This window comes from Castor canadensis, chromosome 7, assembly GCF_047511655.1.
Source record: "Castor canadensis chromosome 7, mCasCan1.hap1v2, whole genome shotgun sequence".
NCBI classification, from domain to species: Eukaryota; Metazoa; Chordata; class Mammalia; order Rodentia; family Castoridae; genus Castor; species Castor canadensis.
Window position 1 is genome coordinate 123,982,461 of NC_133392.1, and position 24,629 is coordinate 124,007,089.

At 34.3% G+C, this 24,629-nt stretch overlaps 1 protein-coding gene across 4 annotated transcripts in view; it reads left to right on the forward strand.

Moving 5' to 3' along the window:
• The window catches only part of Agbl4 (AGBL carboxypeptidase 4), a 1,287,504-nt gene that overhangs the window by 299,699 nt on the left and 963,176 nt on the right, over positions 1–24,629 (forward strand). For all 4 annotated transcript variants that reach the window (XM_074080185.1, XM_074080183.1, XM_074080187.1 and 1 more), the window contains exon 3: positions 3,269–3,393. In XM_074080185.1, the coding sequence (XP_073936286.1) occupies positions 3,269–3,393 (125 nt within the window). The remainder of the gene's footprint in view (positions 1–3,268; positions 3,394–24,629) is intronic.

Genomic DNA, 24,629 nt, shown 5'->3' on the forward strand with positions numbered 1-24,629 from the left:
TCATTTCTAATGCCAGCCTCTGCCTTTAATATAAAAAAAATTGAAAAGAATTACTGTACTGCCAGTACTACTGGCTTTGTAGTGCTTTCAATGAATGCTCAGATAGTAGTATTTCAAATGGACTCTTTTTTGATGCCCTGAGTATTTCATATACTGATGGGAGAAAGGTTTTTATTTTTCCTTCTCTGGGGAAAAAAATGTAAATTATGAAAAGAGAAAGGATCTACAAGATACCTGGATTACAAACATTTTCCAGGCATGTTGAGTACATATAAAAGTTTCAAAATCTGGAAATTGATACTTTTAAAACTATACTTGTGTACTATACCTTGAAATATTCATGTGACTTTAAGGTTTGAAAGATTCTGGCCCAGAGCCATTTTTGCATATGAGTATATGGAGATGTAAACAGTAATATCCACTGTCATACAGTTTACAATTGAGAAAATTTAAAATATCAGAAACAACAACATGAAATGGATGAATAGTATTATATTTGTAAAAATAATTTTATATGAAATTAAAATGAATGAAGTACATAGAATCTATGAAGAAGTATATGTATCAGCAAGGATGATCAGAATATTGAGTAAAAAGCAAATTTCAAAGAAATCATTCTTGGTAACATTTAGCTCATTTGAAAGTATGCAAAGAACTATATATTATTTCTAATATATATAATATATATTTACTAAAAGGTAATATTGAATGTTCATTTTGTCTCTATTATACCATTTTTCCAAGTGCTTTTATCTTAACTGGTTTAATCTAGCTCTAACAAGAAGTTGCCATTATCATTCCTGTTTTAAAGATGAAGAAACTAAAGCACAAAGTCCCTTAATCAGAGACTTACCCAAGATAACATAGGATGTAAATCAGAGAGCTGGAATTCAACACAAGCCAGTATTATCCAGAGTCCATATTTTTTTTAAGTACAGGGTTTTTTTTGTTTTTTGTTTGTCCATACTGGGGTTTGAATTCAGGTATTTATGCTTGCTAATCAGGTGCTCTACTGCTTGAGCCACATACCTTTTTTGCTCTGATTATTCTGGAGATAGAGTCTCCCTTTGTAACCAGGTGGGCCTAGACTGTGGTCCTCCTGTTTTGTGTTTCCCACTGTCACTGGGATGACACCCAGCTGTTGGTTGAGATGAGGTCTCCTGAAGTTCTCCCACACCTTGGGCTGGTTTCAAACTGTGACTCTCCTGAGCTCAGCCTCTGAGGTAGTTAGGATTACAGGTGTGTGGCACCAGCACTCTACTCACAGTGTGATATTTTGACACACATAAAAATAATAGAACGACTATACAGTCAAACAAATTAACATATTTATCATCTCATATAGTTACCTTCTTGGTGATAAGAACTATTGAAATATACTCTTAAATTTCCCATATTCAATGCAATATTATTAACTATATAGTTCTTCTGTTATGCAAATTTTTGACTATTTTAAATAAAGCTTCTGTGAACATTTAAGTCTTTGTGCGACTACACTTTTCATTCTTTTTCTTCATTAGTTATCTTGGAGTGAACCAAATGAATCATGTAGTTGGTGTATGAATTGAATCTGTAGACCACTTCGGATACTATGGACATATCAACAATATTAATTATTTCAATCCTTGAATGTGGGATGGCTTCCCATTTGTTTGTGTCCTCTTCAATTTCTTTCATCGGTGTTTTATAGCTTTATTTTTATTTTTGGTGATACTGGGAAATTGAACTCAGGTCCTTGCACTTGGTAAATGTTATGCACTTGAGCCATACCTCAAGCCCTTTTTTGCTTTAGTTATTTTTCAAATAGAGTATAGAGTGTTATGTTCCCCCCCCCCCACCCCCGTGGCCACCTTTGGACCACGATCCTTCTACCTATGGCTCCTACATAGCTGGGATCACATGTGTGCATCACAAACCCAGTTTGTTGGTTGAGATGGGATCTCCCTTTTTCCTCAGACAGGCTTCAGACTGCAATCATCCTGATCTCCACTTCCTGAATAGCTAGATTACAGAAATGAGACACCCCACTTGGCTATAGTTTTAGATTCAGTTTGCTGTATTTTGTTGATGATTTCTAAGTCTATATTCATAAGGGTGTTGGTTTACAGTTTTTTTTGTAATATAAGCCAGCCAAAGAAGTTTCAGTTGAAAGAACCTTAGAGGTTATGTACCTTAGAGGTCATTTTGCAGATGAGACCCTGAGAGGGTAAACAACATTGTTACAGAGTGAGTCAATTGAACTGAAATCCAGGCTTGTTGATTTCTAGGCTAGTTCTGTGTCTCTTATAGTACAATTGATACTCAGAAAAAGAGGTGGCATACCAATAGAACTAGCAAAAGAAGTAATTTAAAACTTTGTTATCTGTAAATTTAAGGTTTAATCCTGAGTGTTTTCTTGGATGCAGATATACTAGAGCTCATTTTAAAGCAAGATGTTGCTGTGTTCTTTAAGAGCAATACAGTACTAACTTTTCAGTCAGCTGCTTTGATGCTGTTTGTAGTCATCTTGACTCTTCTTTAGTTCTTGATTATCTGGTTTGGCATTTCACCAGACTATCTGCTTTTACTTTTATCCCATCCTGTTTTGAACATTTTGGGTGATTCACTGCACATTAAAATATCAGAGAGGAGAGACAAAGAAGTGGTGCTTATACATTTAAAAAATTTTAATGTCTTGTATTGGTTGAGAAAATAGTTAAATTTCATGGTTGTAAATTCACCACTATTATTCTTATGTAGGAACTATTTCTAAGTTTTTAAAAACATTTCCCTATATATTATTTAACATGTTCCACTAGAAATTTGGAACAGAACAAGCACAATACAAACTGCATAGCCCTGCTGTGAGAATTAAACAAGGCCCAATATATTAGAGTTAGTTTATATACTATAAAACTTAATATAAAATATATAAAGTGATATCATACTCATTTTCCTAACTAGGAAACCCAGTTTGTGGTTATTCTCTTGATTTGTTGAAATATACCACAGACTTAATATATCATCTCAATCTGTCAAAGATACTTGTTGCAAAAAGTGTCTGGATCATAATGGGCCAATAAGAGCTGCTTGTACTGCCTGGACTAGCTGAAAGCTTTCCTTACTCTGGGCTGGCTTCAGAGTTGGTGTCTTACAGACTATGAATGCTGAACCTACCAGTACTGAATAATGATGAGTGCTAATCTCAGAGCTCACAATTTTGAATTTATATGCCATTGAGATGCATGAGGTTATATTAAAACACATTTCTCTTAATTTTTATTACCAGGTAATCTTGGCCGGGTGGACCAGGTCTCCGAGTTTGAGTATGATCTATTCATTAGACCAGATACCTGTAATCCACGCTTCCGTGTCTGGTTCAACTTTACTGTTGAAAATGTTAAAGAATCACAGGTGAGGGAAATAGTGGATACCTTCCATGTGGTTTTGGTAAGAACAATACGCATTTGTATTCTTTTAGGAAATATCAAAATAATGACTGTAGTACAATGTATTTTTGTATATCAACAAATGACAGAATTTTGATTTATAAGATATAGAGAAATAGGTAAGGTATGCTGACTTTTGTTATCTAATGGTTACGAACTAATGCAAACATTTGTATAAAGTTCGCTTTATTGATTGAACCACTAATGTGATATGCTAAGTTTCCTTGAGTGACACTATAAGGAAACATTGGAAATGACTTGCTATTTTGTTTATATAGAATACTTTTCTCTATTATCTCTTCTTTGTAAAGACTTGTGAGAGACATTTGTCACAGACTTCAGTTCCAGTAAAAGCTTTTCTTCTGTTTTACAGCAGGTTGTTTATATTTTTAACAGGTTATTTGTATTTCTTGTCATTGATTGTATTTTCCTTTTGCTTTGACTGCTTGGAAACTCAGAGGTTATTTTATAGCCCTCTCTAGTGACTCTGGAAAACTTTTTTTTGTGTGTTATTATGTGTTAACTTTTTGAAATTTCTGAATGTATTAATACGCCTTTAACCTTGATTTCTTCAGCTCCACTTTCTAGTAGTGCATGTTTTTATAATTCTTTTTGAATCTTGTTTTATATGAGAGTACTAGTGAAAATAGAGATGAAATATGTTTGCTTTGAGTAAACATTAATAAAACTCTAATTCTAATAGATCAGTCATTACTCATTTTGACATAGTTGATCATGGAAGACTGCACTAACTTTGCACACATAGTGATTTTTTGATTCTTTTTAACTAGATGAAAGCATAGCCCTTTACCCCAAAATCTACCTTCATTCTTCAAGTTGTCTGTTTCTAGTTCATTTGGAAGAAAGTGAAAAATTTGTTTCATTCCCTCTCTTGAGTTACTCTATCCTGTTTGCTTTTCACCTGGTAGCTTGCTTCTCCTCATTCATTTCAGCTCCTGCTTTAATCATGTGTCAGGCATTATTGGTGTCTTGGATTTAGGAACTCAGAGTCTTCTTTGATATCATGGTGTTCCTAGCATATTGCCTTCAGCAAAAGTGGGGTACAGCTACTTCACTTTACTACTAATTATCTTAATTCTTTACAATACTACTGACACAGAACTGGGAGGTTTGTAATATTTACTGAAGTTTAGGGACTAGCTGCAAGAAATCAAATATAGGAGAGTTCCTTCTTTGTTGCTAAAATGACATCAGAATTTTAGGGCAATGGTGGGGGGAATAAGAGTTAAACTCCACACAGAAAGTCCCTGATAGACAACTTTAGTTCCGAGCTTTGCTTCTTGGTTTTACTTACTCTTCCATGATAAAGTTCTTTTTTTTTTTTAAGTTTCTCACAATAACAAAATCATACTCCTTTCTTTTGCTCACCTTTGAAAAAGTCACACTTTTACCTATGTCAATTCACCTGACTCTAGGATTGTTCTCCTTGTTCCACCAAAATAACCAATAATCCTCTGTCTTTTTCAGTCTACATTACTGAGTCTAGAGTATAAGTCACAATAGGAGGCTTTAACCACAGATAATAGACAGTCTTGGCATTCCAAATGAGGGCCCCCCTGTAAATATTTCTTGCTCTCTCATTCTTTTGTTGGTATTCCTGTCTCATGCCAGTAACTTACTATTGTTACTTGCACATGCTACTGGAAAACAGACAATTCTGAAGCATATTAACCCATATAAATGAAGGTAAACATTTTCTTAAAGGCATTGTAATACACCAGGATTTGTAAGTTCATAGAAAGTGTTACTATTTCATTTCTGCACAGCATATGCATATCCTTCACCTTGCCTACTGTATCTTATGAGCTCACTAACTCCTAGGAATTGGGGCTGGTTACTTTTCAACAACAGAACCATCCTCACTAAGTTCTGAGCTAAATAGACTTAGCTAAAGCTCTGAAACTAAAGTATTTGTTTATGTTTGGGTCACATTAATTCCTGGCCTAGTTTTTCATGCCCTTTAGCTCTAATAAAGGTTACCTTTATACAGCTTGTAGTCATAAGGAGAAGAGTAGGTGATGAGATGATTATAGAGTTGGAGAAAAATGTGTTCCTTCAGTTATATGTCCTGAGACAGATATTTTGGATAAATTCCTCATGCATTTCAAAGTTTCTTGTTTTTTCTTCTGGTTTACTTACAAGGATATCATTTTATTGCTTAAAGCATCACAGGCACAATGTTATAACTTTCACATTACACATTAAAACTATATGAACTCTCTGACAATTTTATCTATCCATTAAGTAAATAACGTGAATGTATTCCAAGGGGTTATTATGATAAGAGAGTTTGATGTGTCTTATGAATGCTTATTTTTAAAGCTGTTGGAATTAATATTTTCTCTTTCTCCCTGTGTTCTATCTATATAATCATTACTATCCTACCCTTGTTGCAATTAGAAACCATAAACATATTTATGTGGTTTGCTGAACCTGATGCTTTATCAGCCTCTATCTATGGGCCACTGCCTCATCAACTGCAATTGCATTATATAGTTATGGAAATCTGTCTCAAGAAAGCATAAAGATCTCTGGAAAGATACAATATATATCCCTAGCTCACAGGATATTTGTTTTCATGGTTGTCTACATGAAAGGGAATAGTTTTACTATTAAGTTTGACTTATGAGTTCTGTTTTTATAATGTCTCTTCCTATAATCTTTTTCCATCTCTCTCCAATTTCCGTTAAAGTGAGAGCTGAATGAATCTAATCTAGTAAAAAATCTTATTTACGGCTTGGTACTAGCAGACAAAAAATATTATTTATCTCAGGCTGACTCCATTAAATGAATATTAAAAACTGAAGCATCGAAAATAATGTATACACAGCTCTAACTTTGTAATTATTTTTCTTGATGTTTTTAAGAGATAAAAGCTTGGAACATGTGGTGTTATATACCAGGACTGAAATATTAACCCCTGAAGTTTAGGGGATAGCTGGAAGGAATCAAATATAGTTTGGTACTTGGTAAATAGTAGTTGGTAAATATCATTTGCAAAATGTAGTAGTTAAATAGTACATTTGCAAGAGTTGATAAAAACTAAGTGTTCTGATACCTTTATGAAAAAGTAATTCTCAATCTTGAAGAACTGATATTAAAAATTCTTATATGGAAATGTATTATTGATACAGCAGAACACTTATGTGATGTGAAAACAAATCTTTGTATTTAAATACTCATAATAATTTTTAGCTAAGGAGAATAAAATGCTATGCATGGACTATTTAAACTCTGTTTTCATTTCTTTATATTCTTTCTATGTCCTTGAATTTTTATTTCCCTCTCCTAATTACAAAAGTAGTCAATGCTCAGTGTAGTACATTTGTAATTTGTAGATATCTAATAGAAGCAGAGAAACAGTATGCATGCACACACACAGATACAAACGCATGCCAATCATCCTACTAGCTAGAAGCAGATAATATTAATTTTGGCATTTTAAAGCTTATTTTGTTTCCTTTTTTGGAGCATAATTAAATTTGTACTGTATACATACTTTTACTGATTTTCCTTCAAGGAACATAAACATTATCACAAATAACTTTCTATTATTAAAACTTGATAATCATAGTTATTAGCTATTTACCATAGGGCTATTTCCTTGCTCTTGGGCATAAAGATTAATTTCTATTCTATATTGTTATAAATAACACTGTACTGAACATCTTTATGTAGAAAATGTTACCCAAATTTGATTTTTCTTTTTTAGGACAAATTCATATAAGAGGAACTGTTCAACAAAGATAATAGATTTTAGAGAATCTTTATGCTATATATCTGTGTTGTTTCCCAAAAGTTTATAGCATTTTGAATTCTTATCAGCAGTAAATGAGATGACTTCTTTGAATTTCTTGCTGAATTGTTTTACGAACTCAGATGTTTGCACATCCAGAGTAAAATTTCTTTTTCCTCACTTTGTTTTGTCTTTCTTTCTTTCTTTTTTTTTTTTTTTTTGGTAACACTGGTGTTTGAACTCAGGGGCCTTATACTTGCTAGGCAAGTGCTTGTACTACTTGATCCTCTCCACCAGTACAGACAAATAAATTGGTTATGATGCCATGTCTTAAGCCTATAGTCATAAATTAATTACGTTGTAGTAATACATGAAACCATAAAAGAAATCCACTTATTCTTTTTGACTCTTTTTTTCCTCAATTCATCAGTCCTATTTTCTCTGGGCATGCCAAGAGATTGTGTTATGGGTATGAAAAGAAAAATAATAAGGTTTTCTTGAACCACCTGACTTCCCAGCAACTTCAGAAGCTGAAGTACAGAGATTGCTTGACTTTGGGTGTTCAATACCAACCTGGACAACATAGCAAAAAAAATTATTTCTTGGATTTCTGTAAGAATTAATGTAGCTTAAATAAACACACACACTTTTATGTACACTTGTTTAAATGTGACTTTAAAATTATAATATTAAAACATTACTACTGTTTTCCATTCTGCTTTTGCTCCTTATCCTCTTCTTTCTCCTTCTGCTTATCCTTTTCTTCCTCCTCCTCCTTTTAAAATTTGCTTTTGCTAATTATCTTCATTATCTTCAGGCAAATATAATGTTCTTTGTTAGACACAGTTGTGTTTTAGATCTAGCTCTGGCAATCTCTGTGACCTCAGGAAAGTTTCTGATCTATTTACCTATTTATATTATCAATTTCTCTATGTATTCAGTGAGGTTAATAGTACTGATTGACAGGGTTGATGTAAGAATTAGATGTTACAATGTATATAAAGCACTAAATCAAATCCCTGGTAACTAGGAAGTGTTCAATAATTATATTAGCTGTTAATATTGCTGTATTTATAATGCTACTTCTATAAAATAGAATATAGGTTATCATTTTCTATCATTTAATTTATTATAGTAATAGCTAACATTTACCAAATACTTCCATGTTCACATACTATTCTAAATAATTTATATTAATTATTTCATTTAAACCTCAAAACAATCTCTATCTGTTCATTACTGAAGGATGATTCTGCCATGTAACATATCATCGTTGGCAGTTCTTTCCTTTAGCACTTTGAATATATCACATATTGACCATAAGGTTTCTGTTGTGTAGTCTGATGCTAGTCTTAAAAGAACTCTGTTATATGAAAGGCTTCTTTTCTCTAGCTGCTTTTAGAATCCTCTTTTTCTTTGAATTTCAGTAGATCTTGATATAATATTGTTTGAATTGAACTGAAGATTTTGACCTTTCTAGATATTTATCTTTCCTCAGATTTGAGAAGTTTTGGGCTATTATTTCTCTAAATAAGCTTTTTAAATACTTTGTCTCTTTTCCTCCTATAACTTAAATATTTGGGGTTTTCTTTTTGATGCTGTCTCCAAATCCTAAGCTCTCTTATTCTTTTTTAATTCTTTTTTCTCCTCTGACTATATATTTTCAAGTAATCTGTCTTTGAGTTCACAGGTTCTTTTGCTTGACCAAGTCTGCTTCACATTCTTTATTACATGCATTATATTGTTCCACTTAAGAATTTCTCTTTTTCTTAAAAAAAACTTTTAATCTCTCTTAACATCTCATTTTAGTTATTAATTCATGATTTCATTGAGTAGTTTATCTGTATCATCTTGAAGTTTTCTGAGTTTCTTTAAAATAATTATCTTGAATTCTTTGTCAGGTAGTTAGTTTATCTCTGTTTCTTTGGTGTCAGTGGGAAATTATTGTGTCCTTTTGGTGGCATTATATTTACCTTTTTTTGTTTTTTTTTTTTTTAATGCTTCTTGTTACCTTACATTGATGACTGCACATTTGAAGAAGTACAGACTTTGCCGACTAGTGTTGTTTGGGAAAGGTTTTCACTGGTGAGACTGTGCAGATATTTTTGGTAGGCTATCTGATGTGGTTCATGGGTTTCCTTCTTCATGGAGCCTATCCAGACAGGCTGTACTTATGTCTGGGTTGGGTGAGTGGGCTGAATATCTGGGTCCATGAAGTTGGTTCTGCAGCCTGGATTCACTGGAGTGATGTGACGATTGAGGTTCATGGGTATGGTCCTATGACCTGCCACCACATTGGACTTTAACCCTGAATCTTCAGGGATTGTTCAGATACTTGGATGGGCCTGGTATTTCAGTCCACTGGAATAAACATAGAGCCTGAGTCTGTGAGTGGTGGCCTGGCACTGAGGTGAGAATGGGGCTTAAATTCAAGGGAAAAAGTTTGGCTTCTGTAGGGGTAGACCTGATCTGTAGCCTCATTTTGGAAGGGGCATCCTGGTACCAGCCTCTACTAGCATGGGTCTGTACTGGGGCATATTTGAGCCCTCAGTCTTCTGGAGCTCTGGGCCAGTATGAAACCTGGATTGGGCTTAGAGTCTGGTAGTTGCATGTGTGAAGGCCAGCCTGGCCACATGGCTAGTGCTTTGGTAGCTGGGTCTGGTTGTGGGGGCAGTTTAGATTTAGGGCTACTAGGTCAGCCTGGTGTTGGTACAGTCCTACAGACCAAGTCTGAACTTAAGACCTGGAATTTGGGTTGTGGAATACTGCCTGGTACAAAGGCAGACTTAGTGACTTAGTCCCTAGGTATCATCCTAGAGTGTGGTATTGAGTTTGGTTGGGCAGGTCCAATTTTAGGGTATGAAACAAAGTCTGTTGTTTTGTTTGCTTCCCTCCCTTCTCTCTAAGTGGAGGTCTGTTATGCTGCCTGGGTTTGAGGTAGGTGTGAGATGAGTAACCTGTCTTTCCTACACTCTTCAATGAATCTGATCTTATGTCTATGCCATGTTAGTAAGGTACTGTAATCCCTCATATTTCTACAGCTCTTATGAGGGTATTTTTGTATATGGAGAGTTGTTTAAATTGATGTTTCTATTGGGAGAAGAGTACTAGAAAGTCTTCTGCTATCTTGATGTCATCAATGTCCTCAGAAAAATCTGAGCCTGCATATTTATTACCACCTGAAAACTATGTTCTTAGTGAGTAACATGGTGATTTTCTTCTACTGAAAATATGATGTGACATAAGAGACTTTAAAACATTCTTCTTTAATTTTGTTATTAATCTAAATAATAATTCTGTGGATTTTAGGTATTATTATTATTATTATTAGGTAAGAAAAATGAGAGCTAAGTAATTAGCTGATTAGTGATCTAGCCACCTATGAAAACATTCTTCTAGTATACTGTGGTCCTTTTTGCTTAGTCTCTGTAATCATGATTCTAGAGTACCTTTACTCATCTTGAATAATACATATCTGTTCTTTTAGATGAAATACCTGAGGTTCATAATGATAAAATGATTCACTCAAGTTCATACATCTAGTTTATGGCAGAGTTGACCTTATAGTCCAGGCTCCTTGACTTCCGTACTAGTTATTTTGCCCTTTCATTAAGGTATGCTTTGATTTTCATTTTAAATATATTTCTTTTCTTATTTTTGTCTCACAATGCATATATCCTAGGGACCTTGCTAAGTATATGATACTATCACATATATGGACTTCTGGCAAACAAATTTCACTTTTGAAAAGTAGTATATCAAACCCAATTTATGCCAAGACTGTTTTTGTCTCACTGATTCTATTGTTTTAGTGAATTATGTTATAGGAAAAATGTAGACTAATTACATTTGGTATTGATACTATATGTCATCAGAAGAACTGATTATAATAATGTTTTCTAAACTGTTTTTAATTTATAATATCTAAAGTAATTCAAGTATTAACCTTAACACAAGAATTTTAATTCATAGTACCTGTAATAAAGGATTTGTCTTGATTCAGGAATTTTCTTTTCGACATATGGAAATATAACTGTATGTCATTAAGTGAACATGCTAGTCTACAAATGCACAGGATCAAATGACAACCATATATGGAAGCATTTTTGCTTCCTTTTATTTTTATTTTTTTCCATATTCTTTTTCTTTCTTTCTTTTATTTTCTTGTTTTTACATTTACTTACATGTGTACACATTGTTTGGGCCACATCCCCCACCCTATCTGCCCCCCTCTCCCACTTCCAGGCAGAACCTGTTCTGCCCTCTTGTTCTCCAATTTCGTTGAAGAGAAAACATAAGAGATAATAAGACAGACATAACATTTTTGCTAGTTTGAGGTAAAGATAACCATACAGAGAGATTCCTAACATAGCTTCCATGCACTTGTGTAATGCAACCTATGTTGGTTCATCTCTGCCAGACCTCATAACTACTTCCTGGTCCCCTTTCCATAGTGGCCTCTGCCAGTTTAAGATTACTATATTCATTCCTCTACAGTGAGCACATCAACCACATTCAAGTTTTAGGTTTCCTTCCCTCTCCCTATTCCTCCCATGTGCATTCTCCCCTTAGTGTGTGACCCATGTCCAATAATATTACTGCATTTGTTTTATGTCTGTAATCTGCATATGAGGGAGAACATGCACTTTTTGGCATTCTGAGCCTGGCTAACTTCGCTTAAGATGATGTTCTCTAGTTCTATCCATTTACTTGTGAATGACAACATTTCATTCTTCTTTGCGGCTGAGTAAAATTCCATTGTGTATAAATATCACATTTTCTTAATCCATTCATTGGTAGTGGGGCATCTTGGCTGTTCCCATAGCTTGACTATTGTAAACAGTACAGTAATAAACATGGTTGTGCAGGTTCCTTTGTAATAACCTGAGTCACATTCCTTTGGGTATATCCCTAAGAGTGGGATTGCTGGATCATATGGCAGATCTATGTTTAGTTTTTTACATTGCCTCCATATTGTTTTCCAAAGTGTTTACACTAGTTTACATTCCTACCAGCAGTGTATGAGGATTCCTTTTTTCTGCATCCTCACCAACATTTGTTGTTGTTGGTGCTCTTGATGCTAGCTATTGTAATAGGAGTGAGGTAGAATATTAGTGTGGTTTTGATTTGCATTTCCTTATGGCCAGAGATGGTGAGCATTTTTTCATGTGTTTTTTGGCCATTTGGATTTTTTCTTTTGAAAAAGTTCTGTTTAGTTCAGTTGCTCACTTCTTTATTGGTTCATTAATTTTGGAGGAGTTTAATTTTTTGAACTCCCTGTATATTCTGGTTATCAGTCCTTTGATGTATAGCTAGCAAATGTTTTCTCCCACTCTGTGGGTGATCTCTTCAATTTACAGCCCATTTCTTTTGTTATGCAGAAGCTTTTTAATTTCATGTAGTTGCATTTGTCCATCCTTTCTCCTAGTTGCTGGGCTGCTAGAGTTCTACTGAGGAAGTCCTTGACTATACCTATTGCTTCCAGAGTATGCCATGCTCTTTCTTGTACTAACTGCAAGATTTCAGGTCTGATATTAAGGTCCTTAATCCACTTTGAGTTGATACTAGTACAGAGTGACAGGCAGGGATCTAGTTTCAGTTTTCTGCAGGCAGATAAACAGTTTTCTCAGCAACATTTGTTGAAGAGGCTGTCTTTTCTCCATCAAATGTTTTTGGCGCCTTTGTCAAAAATAAGGTGGGCATAGCTGTGTGTAGATTCATCTCTGGGTCCGCTATTCATTCCACTGGTCTTCATATCTGTTTTTGTGCCAGTGCCATGTTGTTTTTATTGCTATGGCTCTGCAGTGTAGTTTGAAGTTAGGTACTGTGATACCTCCAGCATTGCTGTTTTTCCTCAGTATTGCCTTGGCTATTTGTGGTCTTTTGTGTTTCCAAATTCTCTTTATCCTTTTCACTCAAAGCAAAATGTTTAATCTATAAAATTTAGTATTTGGTGATCCAACAATATTTACTATGTCACATTGCAAAGGTATGTCTGGACAAGTGGCAGTTTTGTTCAGTGCATTTAGCTTACTCCTGTATGTGATTGATATTAATTGATTTCATTTTAAAAAATTTCTCTTGACTAGTTGATTGAATGTCCCTAATTACTCAATTCTAGAGGAGAGTTCTCTTAGGAGGGAAATTTGGGGGCAAGGAAACTGAGCTACTTTCTCTCACTGAGTTTATCTGTGTATATAATGAATGCTTTTGCTGTAACAAGTAAAGGAGAATAGAATCAAATAGTCCTGAATTTAAATTCAAGCTTAGTTACTTACTGGTTGTTGACTTTCAGCTAGTTACATAACCTCTCTTGAGTTTCAATTTGCATATAAAATAACATTGCTTTAAATCATTATTTAAATTGAATAAGTAGTTACATTTATTAAGTTTGAAATTAAATAATGAGCATGTAGTAAAGTCTCTCTATATTGTCTACTTTTAGGATATATTTGTTAAATTGATTCTAGAGGTAGTTATAAAGCACTTAATATATGCAAGGCACTGAAAATATAATGGCAAAAAGAAGAATGTCCCTATGTTTCCCAACGGTTACATTTTGGTGGGGAAAAAAGTTATAAGCAAATAAACATACAAAATATTGATGTTAAATTTTATGAGGAAAGTAAACCTTATCACTAAATTGAATTAGTATTTTTGATACTAACTAACTGTCTAGATCTTCTGTGTACAGTCAGGCTGAACTGAGTTTTTTGCTTATTTGTTTGTTTGGTTTTTGGTACTGGAGATTGAACATAGGGCCTTGTACATTCTAGGCAACCACTTCACTACTTGATCTAGTTCCCTAGTCCTCAACTGATTTTCTAACCACCAGAGAACATTGTTATAATGTTGTTTAGTGAATAAATAAGTAAAAAAATTAAGTGTTGATGAAAAGTAGATTGTGGCTAAAGAGAGTAGTTTCATCAGTAGATAGTTTGGAGATTCACTATAAATCAAGATACTACAGTTGGTCTCTTATTGCACTTATAGAGCATACGCTAGCAATGAGGATAAACCAAATGCACAAAAAAAAAAAAACCCTATAGGTCAATGTATAAAATAGTAAGTTTAGTACTAGAAATGCAACTAAATTATTAAAGTTCAATCTTTTACTTGGGCTAGATATCAGGGAATAGACAATGGAAAGTTTCAGTGGGAACATAGTAGTTGACTTGGACCTTAAAACTAGTCTTATTATAGGAAAAAATCATCTTAGTCAAATAATATCATAAACCTGTTATGATAGCCAAAAGTCTCAATTTAGTACTAGAATAAGTAGTTTTTAAAAATCACATAAAGGTACCAATTTATGTAAAGCAAAATGTGTCTTTACTTTTTCATGAAGATTGTAAAGCTAACCTCAGAATGGAGTAGTCATATTTTACTATTCATGGTGCTTTAACATTAACATTAAATTAGGTGATATGATATGGTCATATTACTTATTTATGAGGAAAATGTAGATGAGCTTTACATTGAGGAAATCTATGCTGGATATTTTATTCTGTGTGGTTTTTAACTGCTGAACAATTAAAAGAGACCCACATTTAGACTGGAAACTTATTGTGACATAAACTTATAAATATTGCTGTTGCAATATAAATAAAACACAGATGTAGAAAGTGAAAATGATCGTTATGTAAATGAAACTGGGTACTAGAAACAGAATATCTTAGCTAGAGGAATCTAAAGCTATGGGTTTTTGGCTGATCTACTGCCAAAGGAATGAGAGATTGATATTTAAATTTTATGCAAAGTTTCATGGGTAGTCTAAGTCTTGCTTTGGCAGAACAAAAGTAACAAAATCATGAGGAAAAGACATTGCAAATTTTATAGGCTTTGATTTGCAGAATATATGGGAAAAGCTATGGAGTCTGACTAGATGAACTGTTAGAGGCTCTTATTGTGCTCCCTTACGATTCTAGAATGGCTCAAACTACTTAGAGTGTGCCCTACTTTTGTGTTCTCCTTGGTAGTTCAGCTTTCTTTCTTACAGCACTTTCTGGGGTGACAAGTAAAATGCTGTTGACTTCTTAGCCTTGAACTCCAGTTTTACCATAATCTATCTTTGAAGTTGCCTATCAGACTCTTTCACATCAATATTGGCTGCAACTTTCACTCAAGTTTGTAACCTCTTCTTGCATTATTTAATATACTACTCACTGTCTACTTCATTACCCAAACTAGAATTTGGGGATTCATTCTTGATGATTCTTTGATTGGTTATTTATGTTGTATCTCTATCTGAAAGGCCCTTTTCTACCTTTCACTTTGCTTCTCACAAATCCTGTAATGCTTTCACAGGTACTATTGCTGATGCTAATGCAACATGGTTACCACATGATACTGTAATTAATGGTTTGTATGCCACTCTTCCTTACCCTGAATTTTTAGCCAGTTTACATTAGAAATTAAGATTTTATTAATTCATATTTAAATTTCTATAAAATGAAGCTGGTTATGAGAATTGAATGAGCTAGTAGTAGGATATAATATGCACCAATGACTTCTATTTTGTTATTCTTCTTCTTATTATTATTATTATTTTGGTTTCCTCAATATGATTCCTTCTTTTGAAAAATATGCTGATAAATTTGTTTAACCTTTACCTCTTCAGTGACATGCTTGGACTGACTTCTTTTTGACATCAAAACTCAGCTTCCTTGGTGGTAAGCAGGTTTTCTTCCCAAGTTGACCTGATTCTCTAGCTTGAATTCATGCTTGAACCCAGATGCATGATACATGTATTTATTTGTACTTTTCTGTTTTTAATTATTATTATTTTAAATTTATTGATAGTATTGAGGTTTGATCTCGGAGCCTCAATCTTGCAAGGCAAACACTCTAACACGGGAGTCACACTCCTAGCTCTTTTTGCTTTAGTTATTTTTGAGATAATGTCTCACTTTTTGACTGGGATGGCCTTGAATCATGATCCTCTAGATTTCTGCCTTTCAAGTAGCTAGGATTGCAGGCATTTGCCACCATTCCTGGCCCATAGTAGGATTTTTGTTTGTTTTTTATTTTGTTTTTAAACAGTATCTTACTCTGTAGCCCTGGATGGCCTCGTGATCCTCCTGCCTCTTCTTCCTAAGTGCTGAGATTACAGGCATGAGCCACTATAGCCATCTTATTTCCCCTTCCTCAATCCAAAATATACAGAGGGACCTTGGAACTGATGAGCAATGAGAAGAGAACTGTATAAATTAGCAGTAAAAAGAATGGTAAGTCAGTACAGGTTAGAACTCAGTATAGACATTCTGTCTATACTGTTCTATGCTCCTATAATCTTCTTCTCTCTCAATCATCACAACACATGGAGAAAATTTTCTCAATGCTCTGAAATGATGAGCTTCTTGAGGGTAAATTTCCTCTTATGTCTCTCTAGGATAGGACCAGCTACATATTTTGGGGGGGGGCCCATAGAAAAATGAAAATGCAGAGTCCCATGTTAAGTATTATGAAGAATTGTTAGATGGTGACATCAAAGCATTAAATTAAAAATGGGTTCTCTGAGTGTGGGAGCCTATGCAACTACAAAAGTCACACAGTCAGAAAATTGGCACTGCCCCAAATCCTAGCTATTTGCTCTGGTGTGAGTAGGAGGCTTTGTGAATGAATGAATGAATTACTAAAATTCAAGTTATTGAAAAATCCATTATATAAGAGGGCAATGACAGTAACTTATACTTAATAAGCATAAAAAGTGAAAGGCTAACATCTTTCAATAGTTAAATTGTGTTTTTTTTTTTTTTTTAGTCATTGATAAGTCTAACCCATGAACTTTATATATTATTTATTTTCTTAGCCAAGGGAAAATATCTAATCTTAAATTAATAATAAATATATATAATTGGTAACAATGATTCCAGAAGTTTTTGTTTCAAATAGGTTACTATACTTTTCTTTAGTAGTCAGAGGCCAAGGTAGGAGAAAGCAAAGTCACTTACTATGTTGACTTGAATTAAGTTGTAGCTTACTGGTGGACAAAATGTCACCATTACAATTTCCAGAAATTTGAAAATTTTCTACATTAAGTAGATACAAAATTTGTTCTTTTGCTTTGCAAAGCCAATGATCAGCACAAAAATATTTATGATGAGAAAGGGAGCAAAGGATCTTTCATAGAAGTTATAGATAGGTTATGACAGAAGTAGAGCCATCCTTTTAATTTCCAGTCTAAATACACTATTCTATGGCTTTCTATTGTTAAAGCAGATGTGCTAGAATTATGCTTCTAGAAAGATGTAGAATGCACATTTTCCCTCCTTCTCTCACTAAGTACAACTAAAATCCTGGAATGCACATATTAAAAAAAATTAAACATAGGAGACTTGGAAAGGTAAAGATGGCAGACCACTGAGGGACCTTGGCAATTGAGGAATGCTATGGCACTGAAGTGATATCATTTGAGGCCTAGTAAGGAGTTGAGCTCTCATCCCTACCCAGAAATAATGGGGTCCCCTCTTCCCTCTCAGTATTGATGAAAGACAAGTAGAAAATTTAGACTTCTGTCCATACATGGAAGTAATTTTGTGATACCCCTTTAATCTCTATCAGAACAATGTCAGAAGAGGATTGCTAAAATAGAAGATGCAGAACTTTATAAGATAATACAAAAAGTGTTCATATTTCATTTAAAAACTGCTTATCTTAGCAAGAACCAGGAAAATCTAAACATGAATGACAAAAAACAGTAAATAGACAACAACATTGAGATGACACAAATGTTAGCATTATCTGAGAAGGTATTAAAAGCAGCCATCACAAAAATACTTCAAAAAGCAATTACACTCATATGTTGAGAACTTGGTCCCCAGCTAGTGGGTCTATTGGGAAGTGGTAGAACCTTTAGAGGTGGGGCTTACTGGAAAGACGTTAGGTTACTGGTCACTGGGGGCATGCCATTGAAGGGGATATTGAGACCCTACACATCCACTCTATTTTCTCTTCCCAGCTGTCATGAGATGAATGGTTTTGGCTTACTGTGCACTCCCTGACATGAAGTATGCTTCACTACAGGCTTAAAGTATGGGCCATTAGACCAAGAATGGAAACTTCTGAAATTCTGAGACAATATAAATATTTCTTCCTGAAAAGTCAATTACCTGATATTTTGTCACGGTGACAGAAAGTTGACTAACACAATAGACCTTTTTTTTTCAGAAAATAGTGTAGGAAATAACACTTTCTACCTCATTTATGAACTCACAATAATTCTAATGCCAAAATATGAAGGTGAATACAAACAAGACCAAGCCAAATCAAAACTATAGACCAATACATCTCATTAATAAGGATTGCAAAAATTATTGACAAAAACTGGCAAGGGGAATTTAGCAGTATATGAAAAGAATTATGTACCAAGGTGAAGTGGGCTTTATTCCCATAATGCAAGGTAGTTCAGTATTTGAAAATCAAGGATTACAATCCATCGTATAAATAGGCTAACATGAAAAAGTAACATAATATTAATTGATGAAGAAAGAGCATTGGCAAAATTCAGCATCTATAAATAAATCCTCAAAAACTAGGAATAGAGGTTTACTCTACCTATTTTAGACATTGGATTAGACATTGGGGTTACAGAAATTATAAATATATAGTTGCTCTCTTTAAGTCTTTTAGGTCAGTTGCACGAGAAAGAGGCAAAATCAGAGTATTATGTGAATATATTGGGAGAACAGAGAAACGGTCTCTTTTGGGAGGTTCTGGGAAATGCACCTTAATATTATTGTTGACCTTGGTCTAAGTGAATGAATAGTAGATGTCTTAATCTGTTTTCTGTTTCTATAACAGAATGAATGATGTATAAAGGAAAGGTCTCTGTTTGGATCATAGTTCTAGAAGTTGGGAAGTTCTAGATCATGTGGCCACATGTGACAAGGTTCTCAGGCTGCTTTAACTAATGGCAAAAAGTGGAAGGAGAAGCTGGTGTGGGCAAAAGAGAGAGAATGTGAAATATACATTTGCTTTATAACAACCTACTCTCATAGTAACTAAATCATTCCTAAGAGAATAAGTACTCACACATGGAAAAAAGACAGTAATCAATTCAACCCAGATATCTCCCACTAGGCCTCATCCCCCAACACTGATACACTGGGAATAAGACTCACCATGAGTTTTGATGGATGAAACCCATATTCAAGCCATAGCAGTAGGTGTTCTCTAAGCAAAAAGAGAAAGTATATTCTCAGAAGATGGAATACTAAAAAGTATAATAGCAAGAACCATGACAGTCAATAGACCACATATTTTTTATTTTTATTTTTTTGAGACAGGATCTCAAGGTAGTCCAGATTGGGCTAGAACAATCATCCTGCATGCTAGGATTATAAATAGCCACCACACCTGGTATTTTTAAATGTTTGCCCTAATCTGTTGGCATAGATACCTTTTGCTGTTATTGTTTCTCATTAAGAGACAATGTTAAAAAATGGAAAGTGCATACACACTAATTATAGTTAGGTAGACCTGAATATACAAATATTATGCATTTATATATAGGGTTTACATGAGGATGTCATGATAAGATAGTGTATACAAATACCTATCTCTATTTTTGACATATAGTTCATGGCTTAACACTGAAGAGTTCTTAATAAATGTTTTCAAAATATTTTTGTATTCCTAATGATAGTTAAAGTAATAATTTAATAAAAACAAAGCAGAAATACAAAACACAGCCTGGTGGTATGCTTTCGTTTTTAGAAGAGATATTTGAAAACTTTGGTAACCTAAATAGAGAAAGAATAAAATAATTTTGATAATTTCAAGATTTGAGATTATTATTATTATGAATAAACTTAATCCTTAAAAATAATCTTCTTTAGGTGGAAGCCTTTCAATGCCAGATGATGTTAGTTCAGATGATATTATATGTATATGATATTGAGGACCAAATTGAAGACCTGAGTAAATTTCAGGTCACATATTTTCTCATAAAGTATGTGGTCTGCAATGCCTGGATTATCCTCTAAAGTATGATAAATACAGATTGGGTCATAGATCATAGACTTCTTGGTGTATTTGAATGAAAGTAGCATTATCTTAAAGGAAAAATATTGGGCCCAGGTGAATTACTAGAGCAATTTGATAATAACAATTGTTTCAGATTCAGAAATATTAGTGTTCAGGTTCTCTTTTTCAAGTTGTTTATGTGAATTTGGGTAAATCATTTCAAGTTTCTTGGCCTTTGTTTTCTCATATGTAAATTAAGAATAACAATCCTTAACATGTTTACCTCTCAGGATTATTATGTGCCTGAAATGAAATGATGAACATAGAAATGCTTTGCAAACCAGCCAAAACCGTAGTTATGTAGGGTTTATTTTTACAGGCAGTGCTCACAGGTAATTTGCAGCCATTAAATTTGAGTCCTTACCTAGCCCTGCTACTAATTTGCAATAGGAATTTGTGCATATACATTTTAGTGTCTTAATCTGTGAAGTTAGCCAGTTCATCTAAATTAGTCATTCTCAACTGGAAAGTGGATGCCCCCTGGAGGATGCTTTTCAAATCTCATCTTCTTCCTCCCTGTGAAGAGTTTGATAAACCTACTCTCTGTTCAGTAGGTTTAATCCAGTGTTAAGAATCATTGTTATAGTTAACCTACTGAAAAACCCATCCCTTAAATATGGCAACTTCTAAGAAGGCCTTTCTGAGCCTTTTGCTTGGATTAAGGTATGGACTCATGGGTTAGACTTAATACTCTTTTCTGAAAGCATTGACATTTAATTTCAAACTATCTTCATTATGACAAGGAGCTCATGGAAGATTACAACAATGTGGACTCTGTTCTACTTTAATTATCTTCACTGGGCTCCAGCCCACATTCTTCAAGGGATGGCCTGCATGAGAGTGTCTTGTCCCTTGGGTGGAAAACAGAATGACAATCACTGTATTAGAGGATTCATAGAGATTTTCATTGTATACATCAGGCCTGAAACTTAAAATCTCTGACACATTTGCCTGAAACTTAAAATCTCTGACACATTTAAAATCATTTTAGTTGCTAATAATTTGTAATTCCAGTTTTAGCAGTGCATATTGCTTTAGAAAAGCTAATACCCAGGTGTTCTAATTTCTTATCCTGATGTAGCTATCACTCAGATGTCAAAATCTCATTATAAATGTCATAAACAAAATCAGTTTTGAGTGAGGAAGATCTTGATATTAACTGCATGTGTAGCGCTGTTTTGTGACTTGACATTATATTTAGTTATTGCTTGACATATTTTCATTGTATCAAGTTGTGATTAATCAAATCTTGCAGTGACACCTTACTATCTCTCAAAGACTATAATTGTACCATTTAATGTTGAATTAGTTCTTTTTAAAAAACAGTAGTCTGCAGATGTAGGTAGTTAGGTTGTTACTAGGTAATTTCTCATCAGCCTGAAAGATTTTGAAATTTAGGATGGTTAATATGTTTTCTTTATATTTGCCTCTGAGCCCAGTGCAGTAGAAATATGGTATGGCAAGGTAGGAAAGTTGGGCTCAAGATCTGACTTTGTATTTCACTCACTCTAGTAGAGAAGGGTTATGAAGAATTATGCTGGGCCCTTTAAAGCAGAGGATTTTAAACATAGCTCATGTTTACCCACCTAAGAGCAAAAGAGTTGGATGGAAAGATATCTTCATAGCTTCCAAGGCTAGGGGTATTCTAAGATTTCAAACAGAGTTCTAAAAATGAAAACATTTCCCATTTTGTTGATGCTTATAGGTGAGCATTTGGCTTGGTATATAGTCTATTAGAATTTTCTGAATATTGAATAGAAATAGTCTTTGGCTATACAAACTTATGATTTTCTTCTGTGTTGGATTGTCCTTTCTGAAATTCGTTTTTGTCCTTTTCCATCAAGTGATCACTCAGATAATCAATCTTCATTTAAGTGATAGCTCAAGATATCACCTTTTGTTCAGGAAGAGCTAGACACTGATTTTCTTTCTGTATAGTCTTTTACAGATCTTAACATACTGGATCACGGTTATTTGTTCATATATGTATTTCTCCCATTGAACAGTGAGCTTTACTTTTCAGGTGGGGAGGCTGGTTTAATTCATTATGGTTTCTGTGGTATTCAACAGAATACCTAGACAAACTAGGTAGTTTGGAAAGATCCACTGAATAAATGTTAAAGATTATTGATTTCTTTAAAAATCCCATTAAATTTTAAAGGAAGGTAGAAATTACAGTTAGGGTAATGCTTAAGTCATAACTTTTTGAAACTTGACTGGGTCAGAGACCAGGAAAACTCTATGATTATGAAACCAAATACATAAATCATAGTGTGTATGTGTTGGTGGGGGGTTGTGAGTGAACTTTCTTATATTCTTTTAAATTTGTATAGGGTCCTAGCTGTTATTACTGATTTTGGAAATGTATATTTTCCTCTTTATTTGTTAAATTTCAGCTAATGGTTTGTTGTTTTTCATCTTTACAAAGATACAAATTTTGATTTTGCCAATTTTCTTTTGGTTTTCTGTTTGTATTTTATTGATTTCTTTCCTGGTCTTTATTAGTTCTTGTCTTCCACTTACTTTGGATTTGATTTGTTGTTCTTTTCTAGCTTTTTGAAGTGGAAGCTTTGATTATTGATTTTAGATTATTTTCTAATAAAGTTGTAAATTTCACTTTAATAGCCATGTTAACTGTATCACATTTATTTACAAAATAGCCTGGCTTCCTACAAGTCATCTGTGCATCTACGTTGCTTAGTGGTCATTCAGATTTGAGTAACATTTTTGGTCAAATTGACAGCCCTTCATATAGATATTAATATCTGTGGCTACATGGGCAGCCTTTTTGAAACTTTTAATTTTCTGTATACATCTTACTTTCCATTTGTACAATTTCAATAACATTTCTTCGTGACAAAATGCAATAATGACATGACACATTTCAAAATTCAATCCTCCCCTCTCCATCACAAGTATCCCACAATTATACCCTGTTTTTGTATAGAACCCCAAGAATAGGTACTCTTTGATACTCTCTAACTAAATGATAAACACAACTCCCTACCCATGAATCCAGTACCCAAGAGCGAAGTGAGAACAGGAGAATACATAGCATTGTACATGGGCAACTTAATTCCTCTGAATCTCAGTTTACATGTCTGTAAAGTTGGTCTAGTGTAGTAAGACTTACTTCACTGGTAAAATCAAATGGTAACATATTCCAAGTACCTAGCACAATATCTGGTACATGGTAAATAACTGGTCAACTGCGGTTTTCTCTACTCTTCCCTTCCCTTTTCTGTCATTGCAATTTCTGCTGTAGATGATTCAGTGAAATGCCATTTATAGTTAACAGAACACTGTTATTAAGAATAGTCAAATGAACAAACAAAAAAGGCTAGTTCCTTTCTTTTTTTTTTTTTTTTTCATTTTTCTTTTATTATTCATATGTGCATACAAGGCTTGGTTCATTTCTCCCCCCTGCCCCCACCCCCTCCCTTACCACCCACTCCGCCCCCTCCCGCTCCCCCCCTCAATACCCAGCAGAAACTATTTTGCCCTTATCTCTAATTTTGTTGTAGAGAGAGTATAAGCAATAATAGGAAGGAACAAGGGGTTTTGTTGGTTGAGATAAGGATAGCTATACAGGGCATTGACTCACATTGATTTCCTGTGTGTGGGTGTTACCTTCTAGGTTAATTCTTTTTGATCTAACCTTTTCTCTAGTTCCTGGTCCCCTTTTCCTATTGGCCTCATTTGCTTTAAGGTATCTGCTTTAGTTTCTCTGCGTTAAGGGCAACAAATGCTAGCTAGTTTTTTAGGTGTCTTACCTATCCGCACCCCTCCCTTGTGTGCTCTCGCTTTTATCATGTGCTCATAGTCCAATCCCCTTGTTGTGTTTGCCCTTGATCTAATGTCCACATATGAGGGAGAACATACGATTTTTGGTCTTTTGAGCCAGGCTAACCTCACTCAGAATGATGTTCTCCAATTCCATCCATTTACCAGCGAATGATAACATTTCGTTCTTCTTCATGGCTGCATAAAATTCCATTGTGTATAGATACCACATTTTCTTAATCCATTCGTCAGTGCTGGGACATCTTGGCTGTTTCCATAACTTGGCTATTGTGAATAGTGCCACAATAAACATGGATGTGCAGGTGCCTCTGGAGTAACAGTCTTTTGGGTATATCCCCAAGAGTGGTATTGCTGGATCAAATGGTAGATCGATGTCCATCTTTTTAAGTAGCCTCCAAATTTTTTTCCAGAGTGGTTGTACTAGTCTACATTCCCACTAACAGTGTAAAAGGGTTCCTTTTTCCCCGCATCCTCGCCAACACCTGTTGTTGGTGGTGTTGCTGATGATGGCTATTCTAACAGGGGTGAGGTGGAATCTTAGTGTGGTTTTAATTTGCATTTCCTTTATTGCTAGAGATGGTGAGCATTTTTTCATGTGTTTTCTGGCCATTTGA